This window comes from Syngnathus floridae, chromosome 6, assembly GCF_059516105.1.
Source record: "Syngnathus floridae isolate MCC-2025c chromosome 6, RoL_Sflo_1.0, whole genome shotgun sequence".
Taxonomy (NCBI): domain Eukaryota; kingdom Metazoa; phylum Chordata; class Actinopteri; order Syngnathiformes; family Syngnathidae; genus Syngnathus; species Syngnathus floridae.
Window position 1 is genome coordinate 3,690,213 of NC_142418.1, and position 17,193 is coordinate 3,707,405.

The following is a 17,193-nucleotide window of genomic DNA, read 5'->3' on the forward strand; positions in this document are numbered from 1 at the left end:
GACAGCACTGTTATATTTCGTGACGTCATTGCGCGTCACGAGTATTGATGACTGCTCTTGCAGAACTGGGAGTCACTGATAGGGTTACGCTTGCCTGTCTTGTGTGCCGACGCCTTGTGTTCGAGTCGCACATATGGCATTGTGTTTGAGTGAGGAAGAAAAAGAAAAACTGCTCTGGCAGCACAAGCAACAACGAAATGTCCCTATTTTGCAGACCTACTGTACCTGCAAAATATATTTGCTTCATGATAAAATAAGGATAAAGTATTGTACCTTGTAAGGTAATTCACAAATTCTACTCATGTAAAGTGAGTGTTTCTAAGCAAAGTATGGAAACTAATTGTGTTTCTTAAGCATCCCTTGAAAAAAATTTTAAATTTCCCATTCTCTATGAAATTATGAAAATATTTTCATAATTTGTTATAACTGCTTGGAACCACATCTTTCCTTTTGCCTTCAGCATAGTGTATTGTTTGTATTCATTAACTAGCCACTCATGATGAAATAAAAATCATATTTCTAATTTTATCTAAATGGCTACGCCTCCCCTGCCATCATGAAAAGGGGAAAAACAGATTCAATTGTTTTTATTATAAAGTCATTTTCCTTTCAATTTCAATAGTTTTGTATCATTTTGAACCAACATCGCTGAATTTTTTGTTATTTTAAAACCGAAGACGATTCGCTCGGAGGAGCCAACTTCCTGTCTACCCTCCTCTGAGGACTGCGTAATCTGACGGCTGCCTATGTTGACAGGCTATGCAGTTAGACAGAACTGCTCTGTCTTTATGTCGCTGTTTAAGTGTCGCTATATTAACTAATTTCCGTAGTTAAGCTGATGTATTGAATATCTAGTGTTTTTTGTCATCTGTCTTTAACGTCTGTTACTTAAGATGAACAAAACGGCTTTGAAAAGAGACCTTACAGAGGCTACGAAAAAAGGTTCTCCACCCTTATGGCACCCTATTGATCCCGGGATGCTTCATGCACCTACCTGTAGAATAAGAGATCTCCAGTTCAAATTTACAGTGAGCAACTGAGGAGCAGTCGTCCATTTGTTTTGTTTTACATTCGTCCCCCTACACCCCCCCGTTTTTACATTTCGTTTTACAATGGAGGATTACATATCCAAACGATTTTCAACTATGGATTTTCGGTCGAAGCAGGAGGTCATCAGTAAAGGAAGAGCAACTCCGGAGTTAAAAGGTTTGATTCAGACAACGGGACTTCGGAACGGAGTGGAACGCACGACCGAAAACAAGTTTTTGATTCCATGTGCTTTATTGAGTGTTTTTATGTGTGAAGACTGCTGATATGACATTTTATTTAAAGTAGTTCAAATTAAATAATGAATAAGCCACACTAGAGCAGTGTTCCCCAACCTTTTTTGTGACACAGTTAGGTGCCGGACAAATTTTACCGGGCGGGGGGGGGCGTGACGTCAGTGCCTCCCCAGTCATGAACTTCACCGCACGTCACTGCTAAATGGCTGTTAGGTTTATTTTCCTAAACAACTAACAAATAATGGGGAGGTCGTTTCCGGTTTCTTGCAAAGAGAATAGGAGAGCTTAAAGGTTCTCACAATTCTGATCAGCTTCTCCTATCCACCTCACTTTTATTCATTTAGAGGTCCCTAGTTACAAAATAGGCGGGGCCCCTAAAGGATGGGGAATGAACAAGATCAGCAGAACAGCCTCCGCCCCTGACAGGTTTTCTCATGTATTTTGGCAGCGTAAACACAAGCAGACATTTGTGGATAAGCTCTTTTGCACGTCATGTCATCATAAAAACACTTCATTTCTTCATATCACTAAATAGCAGAAAGGTCGTCCTCGGCCATTCCTCATCTCTTTGGTCAGCTTAGGGTCGACAGCTTTCGATTCCTCAACTCCCTCTGACCTTTATTCCACATCAAAAAACACTCTTCCAACAGCAACCGGAATATACATTGTTAAGCCACTGCATTCATAAATGTATAATCAATCATAATGAAATCATTACTCCATCATTCCCCCCTTTTATTATTTTGATTCTACATTCGCCTGCAGAAAATATCCTTGAAAAGACTTCCGGTATAGGATTTATCTAGTCAATTCATCAACCCGTTGACCAATGTAGTTCTCATACACATTATGGGGTCAAGACGCAGTATTCAGGATAGGAAGGTATCTTCCCCCAACACCCCGAGCCGCAGCAGCATCACCGCCCCCCAGTCCCGGAATTGCCAGCATCGGGTAAACTTCCGATAACATAGAATACGTGGGCGCTATGGCCGTAGAGATAAGCCGATTTAGCAGCGCGCGGATGCAGGGGATACAGCAACAACCACACAAGGTGAGGAGAGCTGTGAAAAGAGAGATTGATACCAAAATAGAATACACCAAATTTTTATATTTTTTATAGTCTTGTCGAACCAATCAGACCAAATGGAGGTGAACACCCCTGAGTGATCCTTCAGCCTGCGATTTAGCATCCGGAGTCACTTTATGGCTCTGCTGAGAAACCCATCAGGTGCAGTGTTATTAGGAATAAATGTATACAACATTCACTCCCAAACATAGCACAGACACCTCCTTCCTTTGCCAAAATCATGTCAATAGCGATGCGGTTTTGGAAAGCCACTAAAGAGGTGCTAGCCAATTGTTCCCTCACCGCAATGAAGCCTTCCTCTGTATAATTCCCCAGCTTCTGCACATTGTAGTGGACATAGTTGATGCGGTCCACATTCTTGTTGGGCGTCACACACAAGAAAATGGACTCCCATCCCAACGCAATCTGGTTAGCCAATTTATACTCATCTGGCACGCCCCGCGGTACTCCTGTGGCGTCGATGTATGTCGGGTCGCCCCCCTTCCAAGAACGACGCCTTCTGGCCAGTACAGGGATCGCTGGCAGCTCCACGGGATTGTAAAACATGGCCGCAGCCGCTTGGATTTCATCTGCCGTAGCTGGAAAAATCGAGACTGGTAAAAGCAGCGACACCAATGCACAAAAACCCTGCGCCTCCTGTAATATGTTATATAATTTAGACCCCCCACACCACAGCCAAACATCACTCCGTGCCACTAGTGGATCTGTTTGATCCACCGTAGTCCTACACCACGTAGAATTTAAAACTCCAACCTTACTTTGCGATCCCATCAATTTTATACATACAAAATCAGCTGCAGCTACGTCAGTGGAAAAGACAGGCTTATCATCTTTCAATGCTTTAGTTACAGGATATGCTCGATCCCATACACTACAGTCCTTTCTTGGTACTGCCTTTGTCATTACTTCCAAAACACAGCTGGATGGTATACCGGCAGGCACCACTCTCAACAATGGCCTCGGCCCCATACATGTGACGCAGCTATATTTTACCACTTTGGCCGCAGACTCAGTCAATAAGAGCCAATTGTTTCCAATCTGTGAAATGCCTGTCACTGACCAAAACACGTCATCGGTTGTAAATTTCCTTTTTAATTTTATTACCATTCCTGATGTATGAATTTTTTGTGGAGTGACTTTAGGCGCTTCTTTCACTTTAACAGGCTGTTTTGTCGAAACATAGATTTCCTCTTTTGGTTCTATAATTTTAGAGGACACGCAGTCATGAATGAAATGAAATGGATCTGACTGATAAGCGTGGGGACTGAGAAGCAAAACTGTGCAAGGATAATTCCCGCAATCCCACTTCTTAGTATTAATGGTTAGTCTAATCCCGTTCCGTTCTTTAAACATTTGAATAAGGGGACGCAGTTGCTTAGCGCATTTGTCTGTGGTCCAATCGGACCAATCAGGTCCTGTCTCGGCCACCAGGGAACTCCAATGGTAATGCTTTGCCAACAACTACCACACATGCCACATGCCACATTGTCCAACCTCGAGGAATAATAAGACACTGGTCAGATCTTATCTCCCCATTTTTGGGCCAACAATGACGTCATATAAATGTCTTTACAATTTACCATTTGTACAAAGGGTTTGGTACAATCAGGCAAGGCCAAAGCTGCAGTAGAAACTAGGGCTTGCTTTATTTCACAAAATGCCTGTTCAGCTTCAAGCATCCACTTCAAAGCGGACGCCGTCTTTAAATTCTCCTCATACATTATTTTAGAAAGAGGAGCAACTATTTCAGCATAATTTGGAAACCATGCTCTGCAATAATTTGTCAAACCCAAAAATGACATCGTTTTTTTTTTGTTCTCGGGCGTGGCACCTGCACAAGTGCCAGCCCTAACTTAAGCAACCCATCCCTCCCCAACAGATCTACTGGAAATTCCGGAATTATCAGTATCGGCATCTGACATGATTCACCCTCTGGATCTCTTACCCACAGAGGGATTGTTTCTTCTACCACAGAAAGATGCCCCTCTGCGGTTCTAACAAACACCTTTTTCCGTGACATTTTTGATCCCACAATTGGCTAATTACAGGTTGTCTTCCACGCCCCGGTATCACAAAAAAAGGTTATCGGCCTGCCGTTAACCATTAATTCTACCTCCGGTCTAATCATGTCTTGTGCCAATACCCCTTGTAAATTTAATTCAATGTCCGCTTCTTTGTTCTCCCCAATAATGTTATCAAATTTCTGGGGATCAGGCTGTTCTAGTCACGCCCTGTCGTTCCACCTGCTTTTAGGGCAACTTTGTGAGATGTGGCCTTTCTCACCACAACACTAACAAGTGATGTCCCTGCAGTTATTTTGTTTTGGGACAAAACCACGGTTCCACTTCTTAAATTTATCTAAATGTTTCCCTTTTCCTTTTTTTTCATCAAAATCCGAATAGGCCCTGCTTAAAGCGCCAAGAATGCCTTTTTCCTCCCCAGAGAGTAGTGCCGAAGCCTTTTTCTGCGTTCTTTTTTGTAGCACTCTCTCGGCATGCAGAGCCTGATTAATATATTGCTCCAGGCTACCTGATAGCCTATCAACCCAATACTTATCGATCCATTGTTTCATGGCACTATTAGAATGCTCATGTAGAGCATTTTTTTAGTTGCTCCTGATACACACTTCCTGGAGTGTGCTCCTCAGGAATGCCGCTGTTTGCTCTAAAGCAGGCTGTCATTCTGATTCGATACGCCTCAAATAATTCATCATCTCTTTGTTTTTCTCAACCAATGGTAGTATAATTTGCTTCGCGCCTAAACTTATCTCTGGCGCATTCCATCAGGCCCTGAACTCGATGTTGTAATTCCCGGTCGTCATGTTCTAAAACATGCTTTTGTTCTTTTGGACTCCAATCCCCACTGGTGCTATGCCAATCCCCTTTCATAGCAGTCATCCATACTTGTTGGACTTCTATCCCATTTAGATGGTAAGATCTTCTAAGATCCTCCATCTGTTGTAAAAATTCCTCAACATCCATCTTGTGAGATGTGACGCCTTCTACGGCTTTCTTCACATCTTCCTGAGTCCACGTTCTATGAACCAAAATTGTGGGTGACTCATCATTTACATTTGGATTAGCTACTTCAATCATGTGGTATATTTTATACTCCTCTTTCCCTTTCCTCCTGATTTCTATCTGCCACAGGAGAAAACACTTTCCCCATGGTTTTTGAAAACTCCCCCCCCTAGCTTTCCTTTCCCCCTTGTGGCCATCGAAGGGCCTCCATTACTTAATGGAGGAGAATATCGACGAGAGGAACTTACTCCTGTGGGCGCTAAACGAACCACAATGTACTTACTCCTGCGGGCGCTAAACGAACCGCGATGTAGCAAGGGATTACTGTAATTTGAATTTCAAGTGATGTCAGCAGCGTGGCGCGGCGGTTGTTTACATAAAGGACAAAGATTCGATCACGGTATGACGAAGATGACGAAAGTATTACCGGAATCATTAGCAGCTTTATTTGTAAGTGACACGGAGGATGAATAGTTTGAAGGATTAATGATTTGGAATGACACAGAAGGTTTGAAAAACTATTATGGCTTATACGCACGCCTGGTCCTACTCTACGGAGCTCTCTTTCACCTCCGTGGATGGAAGTCGGGGGCCGGCGCTCGGCCAGGTGGCTATCCGGGGACGGTGAATGGGGCTCAGACATGGCTTTTACGCACGCCCGGTCCTACTCTACGGTGCTCTCTTTCACCTCCGTGGATGGAAGTTGGGGGCCAGCGCTCGGCCGGGTGGCTGTCCAGGGACGGTGGATGGGGCTCGGACATGGCCTTTACGCACGCCCGGTCCTATTCTATGGAGCTCTCTTCCACCTCCGTAGCTGGAAGTGCCACCCCCGGGGATGGAAGTCCACGCTGCCACACGCCTGGAAGTCGACGCCAGTGCTTGGGGCCGTGTGGCGGTGAACTATTTATGTTATAGTTATTTGATATATTTTATTTCGTGTAGCAACTTGTATACGTTTTTATCGTTACAGTTCAGTAGTTGTTGGCTCGTTGAACTCTTGTGTTGTTAAATAAAGAGCCGTTTACCAAACCCACGTCTTTCCTTGTACTTTAACGCTACAATATAGTTATAAACTAGATCTGTGGAATAATGACGAGGCTGACGTCAGGGCGCACGCGCGGCGTTGTTGACAAAGGACAAGGAATTTGATCGATGGATTTAATGATTTGGAGTGACACAGATGGTTTGATAATATTATTGCTTATACAATAGTTATTTGATGTATAATTTATATATCGTTATATGGGCCTTCGGAATATTTTGAAGTGCAAGCGCCGTCAGCGGCACGCACCCGGCCGGCATTGCTGACATAACGGCTGACTAGCTCAATCAGTAAGTGACATGACTTACAAACGGAAGACCCGGGTTCGATTCCCGGCAGGGGCACAATATGAGCAATGAGCGATTACCTTACCAACAGTCAGTGTGGGTCCTTAGGCAAGACCCTTAACGATACCGCCTACCTCAGAGATAATGAGAGTACAAGAAACGAAAGACATGCCGGCTCAGACGTCGCCCGGACAAACAAGGTCTGCGTCAGGTGCTGGGGAACCAGAGCACCCTGATGAAAAATGGGCTACTGGAACAAGACACAAATGAGCGAGATGCGAGAATAAGGATCTGTTGGAATGCTACTACTCCAGCAACCCGAGCGAGAGGGGTTACATGCGGAGAATGCGGGAACAATGGCAACTTCAATACCCACAGTCAACACTATCGGCCAAGCAACTAGTAGCTCAATGTTCCAATATCCATAAACGGCACCTGCTATCACACCTCGAGATTGATGAGATACAACACAAATGCCATAGCGAAGGCCAACCAGAGCACCAGGTCAGAGACGAGTTAAATCCATGTAAAAGCCCAGAGGTTGGGTACGAAACCCCAATAAGCACAATCAAGCTGAACGAGGCAGCAACTGACCTGAAGAACAAGATCACGGTGAGAATGAATGCTCGGGAACCTAGATACACACTGCAGAGGCTAAGTGGAGTACCCTCAGAAGGTCTCCTAGAAGATGTGAATGCAGCATTGACAACAATTCCTACGGCTACCATCACTGAAACCAATGAGCTGATATACACCTCAGCAGCAGTGATCCTAGAAATGCTTGGCTACAAGAAGAATGACCATATGCGACCACAACACTGCCCACCATGGAAGAGAAGGCTGGAGGCCAAAATCAAGATAGCACGGAGAGAAGTGAGCCAAATGACAGAGGCCCAGAAAGGTGCAATGAAAAAGCAAGTTCCCAAGAAATACAGCCAGATGCCCATACCTGAAGCACTCGAAACTGCCAAACAAAGAATGAAGCCAGACGAATAAACAGGTTGTTCACAACACAACCAGCGAAAGTGTACGCTCAGTGGCAAGGGAATAATAGCAGAGCAGACCCACAAGGCTGGAAACTGAACAGTACTGGAACGATATATGGGAGCGGGAGGCATCACATAAGAAGGATGCACAGTGGCTGGTGGCTCTGAGAAAGGACCACAGCAAGCTCCCTGAACAGAACCCAGTAACCATCACAGTGGCAGACATCCAGAGAAGAGTCTCAGGAATGAAAAACTGGACAGCACCAGGCCCTGACATGATCCACAGCTACTGGCTCAAGAAACTTACAACTCTCCATGAGCGCCTGGCAACACAAATGAACCAGCTGCTAAGGGATGGGACTCACCCTGAATGGCTAACCCAAGGGCGTACGATCCTGATCCAGAAGGATCCATCAAAGGGTACAGTCCCATCCAACTACCGGCCAATCACCTGCCTCTCCACAACATGGAAGCTGATGTCGGGCATAATATCAGATAAGATCAGCAGGCACATGGATCAATACATGAGCACTGCTCAGAAAGGGATTGGTAAAAATACCAGAGGAGCAAAACATCAACTCCTGGTGGATAGAACAGTCACCCAAGACTGCAGAACTAGACGTACCAACCTGAGCACTGCCTGGATTGATTACAAGAAAGCATATGACTCAATGCCACATACTTGGATCACTGAATGCTTGAGGCTGTACAACATCAATGGGACTCTGAGAACCTTCATCGCCAACTCGATGAAACAGTGGAAAACCACACTTGAAGCCAATGGCAAGCCACTTGCACACGTGACCATCAAATATGGTATATACCAAGGAGACGCTCTGTCCCCAATGCTGTTCTGTATAGGACTGAACCCCCTCAGCCAAATAATCAACAAGACGGGCTATGGATACCAACTCAGGAATGGGGCCACCATCAGCCACCTCCTCTACATGGATGACATAAAGCTGTACGCTAAGAACGAGCGGGACATTGACTCCCTGATCCACACTACCAGGATCTACAGCTCTGACATCGGAATGTCATTCGGACTTGAGAAATGTGGCCGCATGGTGACTAAAAGAGGAAAGGTAATCCACACAGAGGGGGTCTCACTCCCAGAAGGAACAATAGCAGACATTGAGGACAGCTACAAATACCTTGGAATTCCACAGGCAAATGGCAACCTTGACGAGGAAACAAGGAAAGCAGCCACAGCCAAATACCTCCATCGAGTAAGGCAAGTCCTAAGAAGTCAGCTCAATGGCAAGAACAAGTCCCTAGCCATTAACAGCTACGCCCTACCAGTAATCAGATACCCTGCAGGAATCATACGGTGGCCAAAGGAAGATATACAGACCACAGATATCAAGACACGGAAGCTCCTAACCATGCATGGAGGGTTCCATCCCAAGTCCAGCACCCTGAGACTGTACACTAGCCGTAAAGAAGGAGGCCGAGGACTAGCGAGCGTGAGAGCCACTATCCAAGATGAAACATCCAAGATCCATAAGTACATCAGGGATAAGGCCCCAACAGATCACGTGCTCAGTGAATGTCTCAGACAATGGGCATCAAAGGAAGATGAGGTACTGGAGGGACCATCATGGGAGGACAAGCCCCTACATGGGATGTACCACCGAAACATAGCTGAAGTAGCTGATATCCAGAAATCCTACCAATGGCTAGAAAGAGCTGGTCTGAAGGACAGCACAGAGGCACTGATCCTGGCTGCACAAGAACAGGCCTTGAGCACCAGAGCAATAGAGGCCCAAATCTACCACACCAGACAAGACCCCAGGTGTAGATTGTGCAAAGAAGGTCCTGAGACAATCCAGCACATAACTGCAGGGTGTAAGATGCTGGCAGGTAAAGCATACATGGAGCGCCATAACCAAGTAGCTGGAATAGTGTACAGGAACATCTGTGCAGAGTATGGACTGGAAGTCCCAAGATCCAAGTGGGAAACACCTCCAAAGGTGGTAGAGAATGACCAAGCCAAGATCCTCTGGGACTTCCAGATCCAGACAGACAGAATGGTAATGGCGAACCAACCGGACATTGTGGTGGTGGACAAAGAGCAGAGGAAAGCCCTTGTGGTTGACATAGCCATCCCTAATGATGGTAACATTAGGAAAAAGGAACATGAGAAACTTGAAATATATGAAGGGCTCAGAGAAGAGCTGGAGAAGACCTGGAGAGTTAAGACTTCAGTGGTACCTGTGGTCATTGGAGCACTAGGGGCAGTAACCCCCAAACTGGAGGAGTGGCTGAAACAGATCCCAGGAAAAACATCTGACATCTCAGTCCAGAAAAGTGCAGTACTAGGAACAGCAAAGATACTGCGTAGAACCCTCAAGCTCCCAGGCCTCTGGTAGAGGACCCGAGCTTGAAGGGAAAAAGAGACCACCCACGGGGGGTGAGGAAAAGTTTTTTTTTTTTTTATTATATAACCTATATTATATATAATAAATATGTTGTATAAATATAATTATATATATTAGCTAGATAGTTGATAATTGGTCACAAAAACCTCCCGCGATAAGTGAAATCCGCTAATTACGGTGACCCTCTCATCTGTACATTTTTTTTATATCAGTACATTTTTTGTGTCAATAAATGTATATGAAACCATTTAAGTGCATATTTTATTATTAAAACATTAAACAATTCTTTCAAACATGTAAATAATACATTAATAGTATAAATAACATACAGAAATCTTTGTGTAAATATTGAAAATATAAATATTATACGTGTGTGCATGTAACATGTTAACAAGAAGTACTGGGCAGGCTAACGAGTTAGCGGAAAGATGCTAATTCGCGATCGTGCTAACACGCGAAAACGGACCTCTAAAGGCATTTAAACGAACAATTAGAGCAATACTACATTGTCCTAAAAGTTAGACACATGTGATCGTTCATTTCTCTTGTCAGGAGACCCACTTACATCGTCAATGACTCCTGTACCACTGTAACCGACATATGTACACGAACGTAAAACAGGAAGTGGTATTGCCTGAAAACGGCCTTCAAAATCAAAGCACGGCTGAATAACATACCGTATTTGCCGGTGTATTGGTCGACCTTTTTCGATCCAAAATCGACCGAAAAAAATCGACCTCGACTTATACACCGAGTCATAAAATTTAACTTCGTATTCATCGCTTCAAATGTGATGGTAACCAAGGCCGTTTCTCATGCATCTCATTGTGCGTTGCACTTAGAAAATTTGAACCGGGCGGCGTGCGCGAGTGCGCGGCCCGCTGGAAGTCGAATGAGGCGCCGCGACCACCTCCGCGGTGCTTATAAACAGCCGATCCGCTCGGCGGGGGCTATTTTCGGCCACTTGGCTCGTGCGCACGGCCTCCCGGATGTGCCGGGCGAGTGCGCGAGCTCGCCGGCCGCTGGAAGTCGAATGAGGCGCCGCGACCACCTCCGCGGTGCTTATAAACAGCCGATCCGCTCGGCGGGGGCTATTTTCGGCCACTTGGCTTGTGCGCACGGCCTCCCGGATGTGCCGGGCGGGTGCGCGAGCTCGCCGGCCGCTGGAAGTCGAATGAGGCGCCGCAACCACCTCCGCGGTGCTTATAAACAGCCGATCCGCTCGGCGGGGACTATTTTCGGCCACTTGGCTCGTGCGCACAGCCTCCCGGATGTGCCAGGCGGGTGCGCGAGCTCGCCGGCCGCTGGAAGTCCAATGAGGCGCCGCGACCACCTCCGCGGTGCTTATAAACAGCCGATCCGCTCGGCGGGGGCTATTTTCGGCCACTTGGCTCGTGCGCACGGCCTCCCGGATGTGCCGGGCGGGTGCGCGAGCTCGCGGGCCGCTGGAAGTCGAATGAGGCGCCGCAACCACCTCCGCGGTGCTTATAAACAGCCGATCCGCTCGGCGGGGGCTATTTTCGGCCACTTGGTTCGTGCGCACGGCCTCCCGGATGTGCCGGGCGGGTGCGCGAGCTCGCCGGCCGCTGGAAGTCCAATGAGGCGCCGCGATCTCCTCCGCGGTGCTTATAAAGTGCCGATCCGCTCGGCTTGGAGCTATTTCCGGCCTCCCGTTGGTGCCGGGCGGCGTGCGCGAGCTCGCCGGCCGCGATCTCCTCCGCGGTGCTTATAAGCAGCCGCATGCGCACGGCCTCCCGGAATTTGAACACATTTCGTCAATAAATTTCGCATATTGAATTTTGAAGTTTAATATAATGCAACAATTGAGCTCGACTTATACAAAGGATATATCATAAAATCGTAAATTTCCGTCGAATTTTAGGGGGTCGACTTATACACCGAGTCGACCTGTACACCGGCAAATACGGTATGTAGCGACCTGGTCAACCCAGTTACCCTTCGCCCTAGACAACAATATAAGTCTCTAAGGTTGCACTATTGAGGTCGCCAGGCATCCATCCTGCTATATCAGCGATGCCTTCACCTTTTTTTTTTTCTTTCACGAGTCCTCGACTCGTATTGGTGGCCTGGCCGATCCAATCGACCCCGACCTTAGGCAACAGTATAAGTTCCTAAGTGTCTACTATTGAGGCCACTCAGGTGCCCATATGCTAGTCACTGGCATCCCACAAGTTCCAGCGGTGTGAGCGCCCTTTGCTGATCAGACAAAGTCTTCACCACCTTTCTCTTAATTCACCATGACTCGGACATCCCAGATGTCCCTCGCCTTAGACAGCCCTATAATGTTCTAAGGTCACACTATTGGAGTCGCTCGGCATCCGTCCTGCTATATCAACGACAACTTCACCTGTTTTTGTATTTTTAATTTTTTCCACAAATCACTTTTACCAAGTTCCACACAAACACACACTTCTATACAACCACCATTCCTGAACACAGAGCTGAAATTATTAATTTTTGTATTCCGCTTTCACTCCACAATATTGCTGAACTGGGAGAGAGAAAAAAAAGGTTCCCCCTTACCTTTTGTGCCGATTGGACTGCAATATTGTTGAGCAAGAGCGGAGAAGGAAGAATCCTTTGTGGAGCATGCACTTTCCCTTCTGAAGAAATCACGTCGGATGGTCACCATTTGTTGGATTTTGTCCACAATTTAGGGAGCGCGCTATCTGCGCCTCACGGCAAAAGCCATTGCCAATCACCTGTTATCCAATTTACTCACTGCATGCTCGTTTGACTTCTTCAGATTTAGGAAAATGCTAAGACACTGAAGCAGAAATTAGACTTACACAGGTTGGTTGAGTTCAATCACAATTCTTGTTCAGAAAGCTCTGTTTTCGGGAAAGTGCAATACAGCGCTGGGCCTTTCAAGAGCTGAAAGTCTCCATTCAGAAAAGGCAATGTTCAAGGTTCTTTGATCAGCTTATAATCAGTTGCACATTGTGGGCCGAGATTGATGGATGATGAGTCTTTGGGGTGGGTCAAGTGTGCCATGGGAGTGGGTGCTCGTTATGGGCGATTCGGTGTGTGTGGGGGCTGTTGTCTTCCATCCCGTCTTTCGGCCTTGGCGATCATCTTTGGCCGAGTCCTTGGCTGGTTCCCTCTGGCACCTGCTGGTTTTATCTCCACGTGACCTTCCTGTGAACATTCTTCTCCAATCTTGGACATACACTGTCGTACCTCATTCTTTCAATTTTGTCATTTTGTAAGAAATTATGTTGGCTTTTGGTTGTGACATCATTAATCTATTGCTGTTGGAAATGATATACTTTTTATCATTGGATTCTATGTAACTACTTTTGTGTGCAAGATTCTCCGCAGTATGTGACCATCTGGCCTTGTGAAAATGACTTGGGGGCATATGGCCGGCTAATGACTGGAGTCATTAGCCGCGCTATACAATAAGCCCCACAGTTAGCTAGACATGATCAGATCATGAGATGGTCATGGGATGGCTGAAGCAGACACACTAAAGACTATGCCTTTGTTAAGCTAATGGTCATGAGACGTCAATACTGCTCCGACCATAAGAGTATCTCCTTCGTTCTGTGGTAATGAGATAATAATTATGTCCTTCCTGTTTGGAAACCTACTCGATCATGTACACTTGCCCCTTTGTTTCTCTCTCAATAAAAGGCACGGCTAAACTCAGAGCAGAGCGCGGATCTCAGCCACACTTGCTGTGTGTCTGGGGTGCGTCCTTCTGCGCAGAAGAAAACGCTAAGCCAAAAAGACCTACCGCCTCTGAGATTGATTTCAGATAAATGTTGTCAACCCAATAATTGCTGTTCCCTGACTATGTAAAGTTTGTTCTTTTGATACTTCATGTCTTTGCTTACATCATTATATTCTTAGTTTAATCATGCTTCCAACCGTATCTTTTCTTTGTTAGGCAAAATATTTCCCTCTGTGCAGAGCGTTCAGTAGTAATCAAAAACTGGCGTCTGGCATTAGTCAAAACATAAGATACAATCAAGTACTGAACAGTCAAGACGACTCTGGCCGTGTACATGATTTAGAGAAAAACATCAGGCATGCATTACACAGTTCCTTAAGGGTCATTAAGCTATTTAGGCAATATCAAAAGACATTTGTTATTTCAAATTGCTCAGAAATAGTATATATCAGATCATAAAGTTATAAAAACCTTTCTCATTACCACTTATCAAAAATGTCTAGTTATGTCTTCTTTATTGATTTGGTGTGTAGGTATAACTATATGCTTAAAATGTTTCTTTTATTGATTTAATATGTGAATATACTTGTCTGCTTATGTATTTTATTCAATGAGGTTTGAGCACATCTGTTTTTGTCGCTAGGCAGGACTTTTTGTATTTTGACCCCATTCCTTCAATACGAAACTTAAAATATCGTCCTCCAATTTGCCATTAATTTCCTACTACCTTTTGTTAATCAAACTTCAAATTCTACTATTAACAACAATTTAATATACTGTAATTTCCAGCAGCTCATCCTATTTTCAGGCTACATGCTATCTCGTTTTCCTGACTTTGATATTACGCAATCTTCTCCATCACCTTTCCGCCTTTCCTTGATTCGAGCCTTCCATTTTCAGATAAAGTTTCCAAATTTTACGTACAGAATGTACATTCTTCGTAATTAACTCATATTCCAAACATAGCATCATCTCTGTTTTGACCTCAGTATGATTGGTGTTATGCTCACTTACCGATATTACTGGACTATCTTGAATTTTTAATTCTCCTCCACAACATCGAAGGCCACCTCAGCTGTTCACTCTTCCCATGCTCAAATCAAGTCAAGTCAAGTCAAGTTTATTTGTATAGCCCTCAATCACAAACAGTCTCAAAGGGGTTCACATAGACAAAAATTGACAATTATTCTCAAAGCATCCCCTGATCTTAAGCTCCAAAAAGGGCAAGGAAAAACTCAAAAAACCCCTGCCAGGGGAAAAAGAGAAACCTTGAGAAGGGACCACAGATGGAAGGATCCCCCTTTCAGGATCACCAGGTTGTAATGGATGCAGAGAGGGCACAAGTAATACATAATGTGAAAATCAATGAAAAAATGGATGTCGGAGGTGCCCTCGATTGTCCTGGCAGTGTCTTCAAGAAGGTTGAGCTGCAGTTTCCTCATCTTGAATTGGTCCCCGAGAATCCAGCTAGCCGCTATCAGCTTTTGCGACACCTGACCCTGTTAGATAAATTGTATATATATGTTATCATGCGTTCTCTAATGAGTACTTATTAATAAGATTATTGCACAGAATGCTTGCTGTTTCACCTTGCAGACGTCCACCAGACGGATTGTGAAAAATAACACGTCAAACGATGCTGTCTGGAACTTCCTGACCTTCTATACCTCTGGGAATCCAAGAAAGTTGTTGATAGCTCAAACTATTTTTTTTTATGTCTGCACATGGCATTTTGTCCTTGCATTCTTTTCTCATGGCATCTTGTCTGTGACTTCTTGTTTGACATAGCATTTTGTCCTTGCATTCTTTTTGTTTCTCATGACATCTTGTCTGTGACTTCTTGGTTCACATCAATCTCGTTTCTTTTTCTTATGAGACAAAGCCCACGCCTTCTCCCCTCCTATTAGGGGCTAGTCTTATAAGCAGCCGCATGCGCACGGCCTCCCGGAATTTGAACACATTTCGTCAATAAATTTCGCATATTGAATTTTGAAGTTTAATATAATGCAACAATTGAGCTCGACTTATACAAAGGATATATCATAAAATCGTAAATTTCCGTCGAATTTTAGGGGGTCGACTTATACACCGAGTCGACCTGTACACCGGCAAATACGGTAAATAACACGTACTGAAAATATGTTTTTAGAACAACTTTTATGATTATAATGTTTTTATAACAAGATACAAGTGTAGCCTACATACTGGATATGTGTTTTTAGAATTCTTGTATTGTTAAAAAAAATTATAATAAGGTACAACACTCTAAATGTGTTTATAGAACTCTTATTATTATAATTTTTTTTTTTTTTTATGAAAAGGTACAAGGGGACGCACTGCAATTGTGTGGGCACTCCTTGCCTTCTGGTGGCGTGTGGGCAAGTTTTGTGCCAAAATTCCTCAATTTAGAAGTTTTATTTTGACTTTTAAATATTTTTTTAATTTTGAAAAAAATCTGCGATGCAGTGAAACCGCGATAAACAAACCGCAATGTAGCGAGGGATATAGGGATATAGGGATATATATATATATATATATATATATATATATATATATATATATATATATATATATATATATATATATATATATATGTGTATATATATATATATATATATGTGTATATATATATATATATATATATATATATATATATATATATATATATATATACATATATATATATATATATATACATATATATATATATATATATATATACATATATATAAATGTATGACATTTTTGTTTTTTTAATTATATATATATATATATATATATATGAAAAAACTTTTCCTCACCCCCCGTGGGTGGTCTCTTTTTCCCTTCAAGCTCGGGTCCTCTACCAGAGGCCTGGGAGCTTGAGGGTTCTACGCAGTATCTTTGCTGTTCCTAGTACTGCACTTTTCTGGACTGAGATGTCAGATGTTTTTCCTGGGATCTGTTTCAGCCACTCCTCCAGTTTGGGGGTTACTGCCCCTAGTGCTCCAATGACCACAGGTACCACTGAAGTCTTAACTCTCCAGGTCTTCTCCAGCTCTTCTCTGAGCCCTTGATATTTCTCAAGTTTCTCATGTTCCTTTTTCCTAATGTTACCATCATTTGGGATGGCTATGTCAACCACAACGGCTTTCCTCTGCTCTTTGTCCACCACCACAATGTCCGGTTGGTTCGCCATTACCATTCTGTCTGTCTGGATCTGGAAGTCCCAGAGCAGGGGTCACCAACCTTTCTTAAACCAAGAGCTACTTCCTGGGTACTGATTAAGGCAAAGGGCTACCAGTTTGACACACACTTCTGAAATAGCCAATTTGCTCAATTTGGCTTTCACTGTGTTATTATTGTCATTTCCAGTTCACATGTAAGTGTGATTTTAACAAGAATAGCAAAAATACAGTCAAACCTTGGTT

General features: G+C 44.1%; 1 protein-coding gene across 1 annotated transcript in view; it reads right to left on the reverse strand.

Annotated features, from left to right (window-relative positions):
* Positions 1-2,484: 2,484 nt before the first annotated feature.
* Positions 2,485-17,193, reverse strand: part of LOC148395956 (uncharacterized) — a 67,035-nt gene continuing 52,326 nt past the window's right edge. Inside the window, exon 2 of the mRNA XM_088378394.1 lies at positions 2,485-3,831. Within this exon, the coding sequence (XP_088234520.1) occupies positions 2,485-3,831 (1,347 nt within the window). The remainder of the gene's footprint in view (positions 3,832-17,193) is intronic.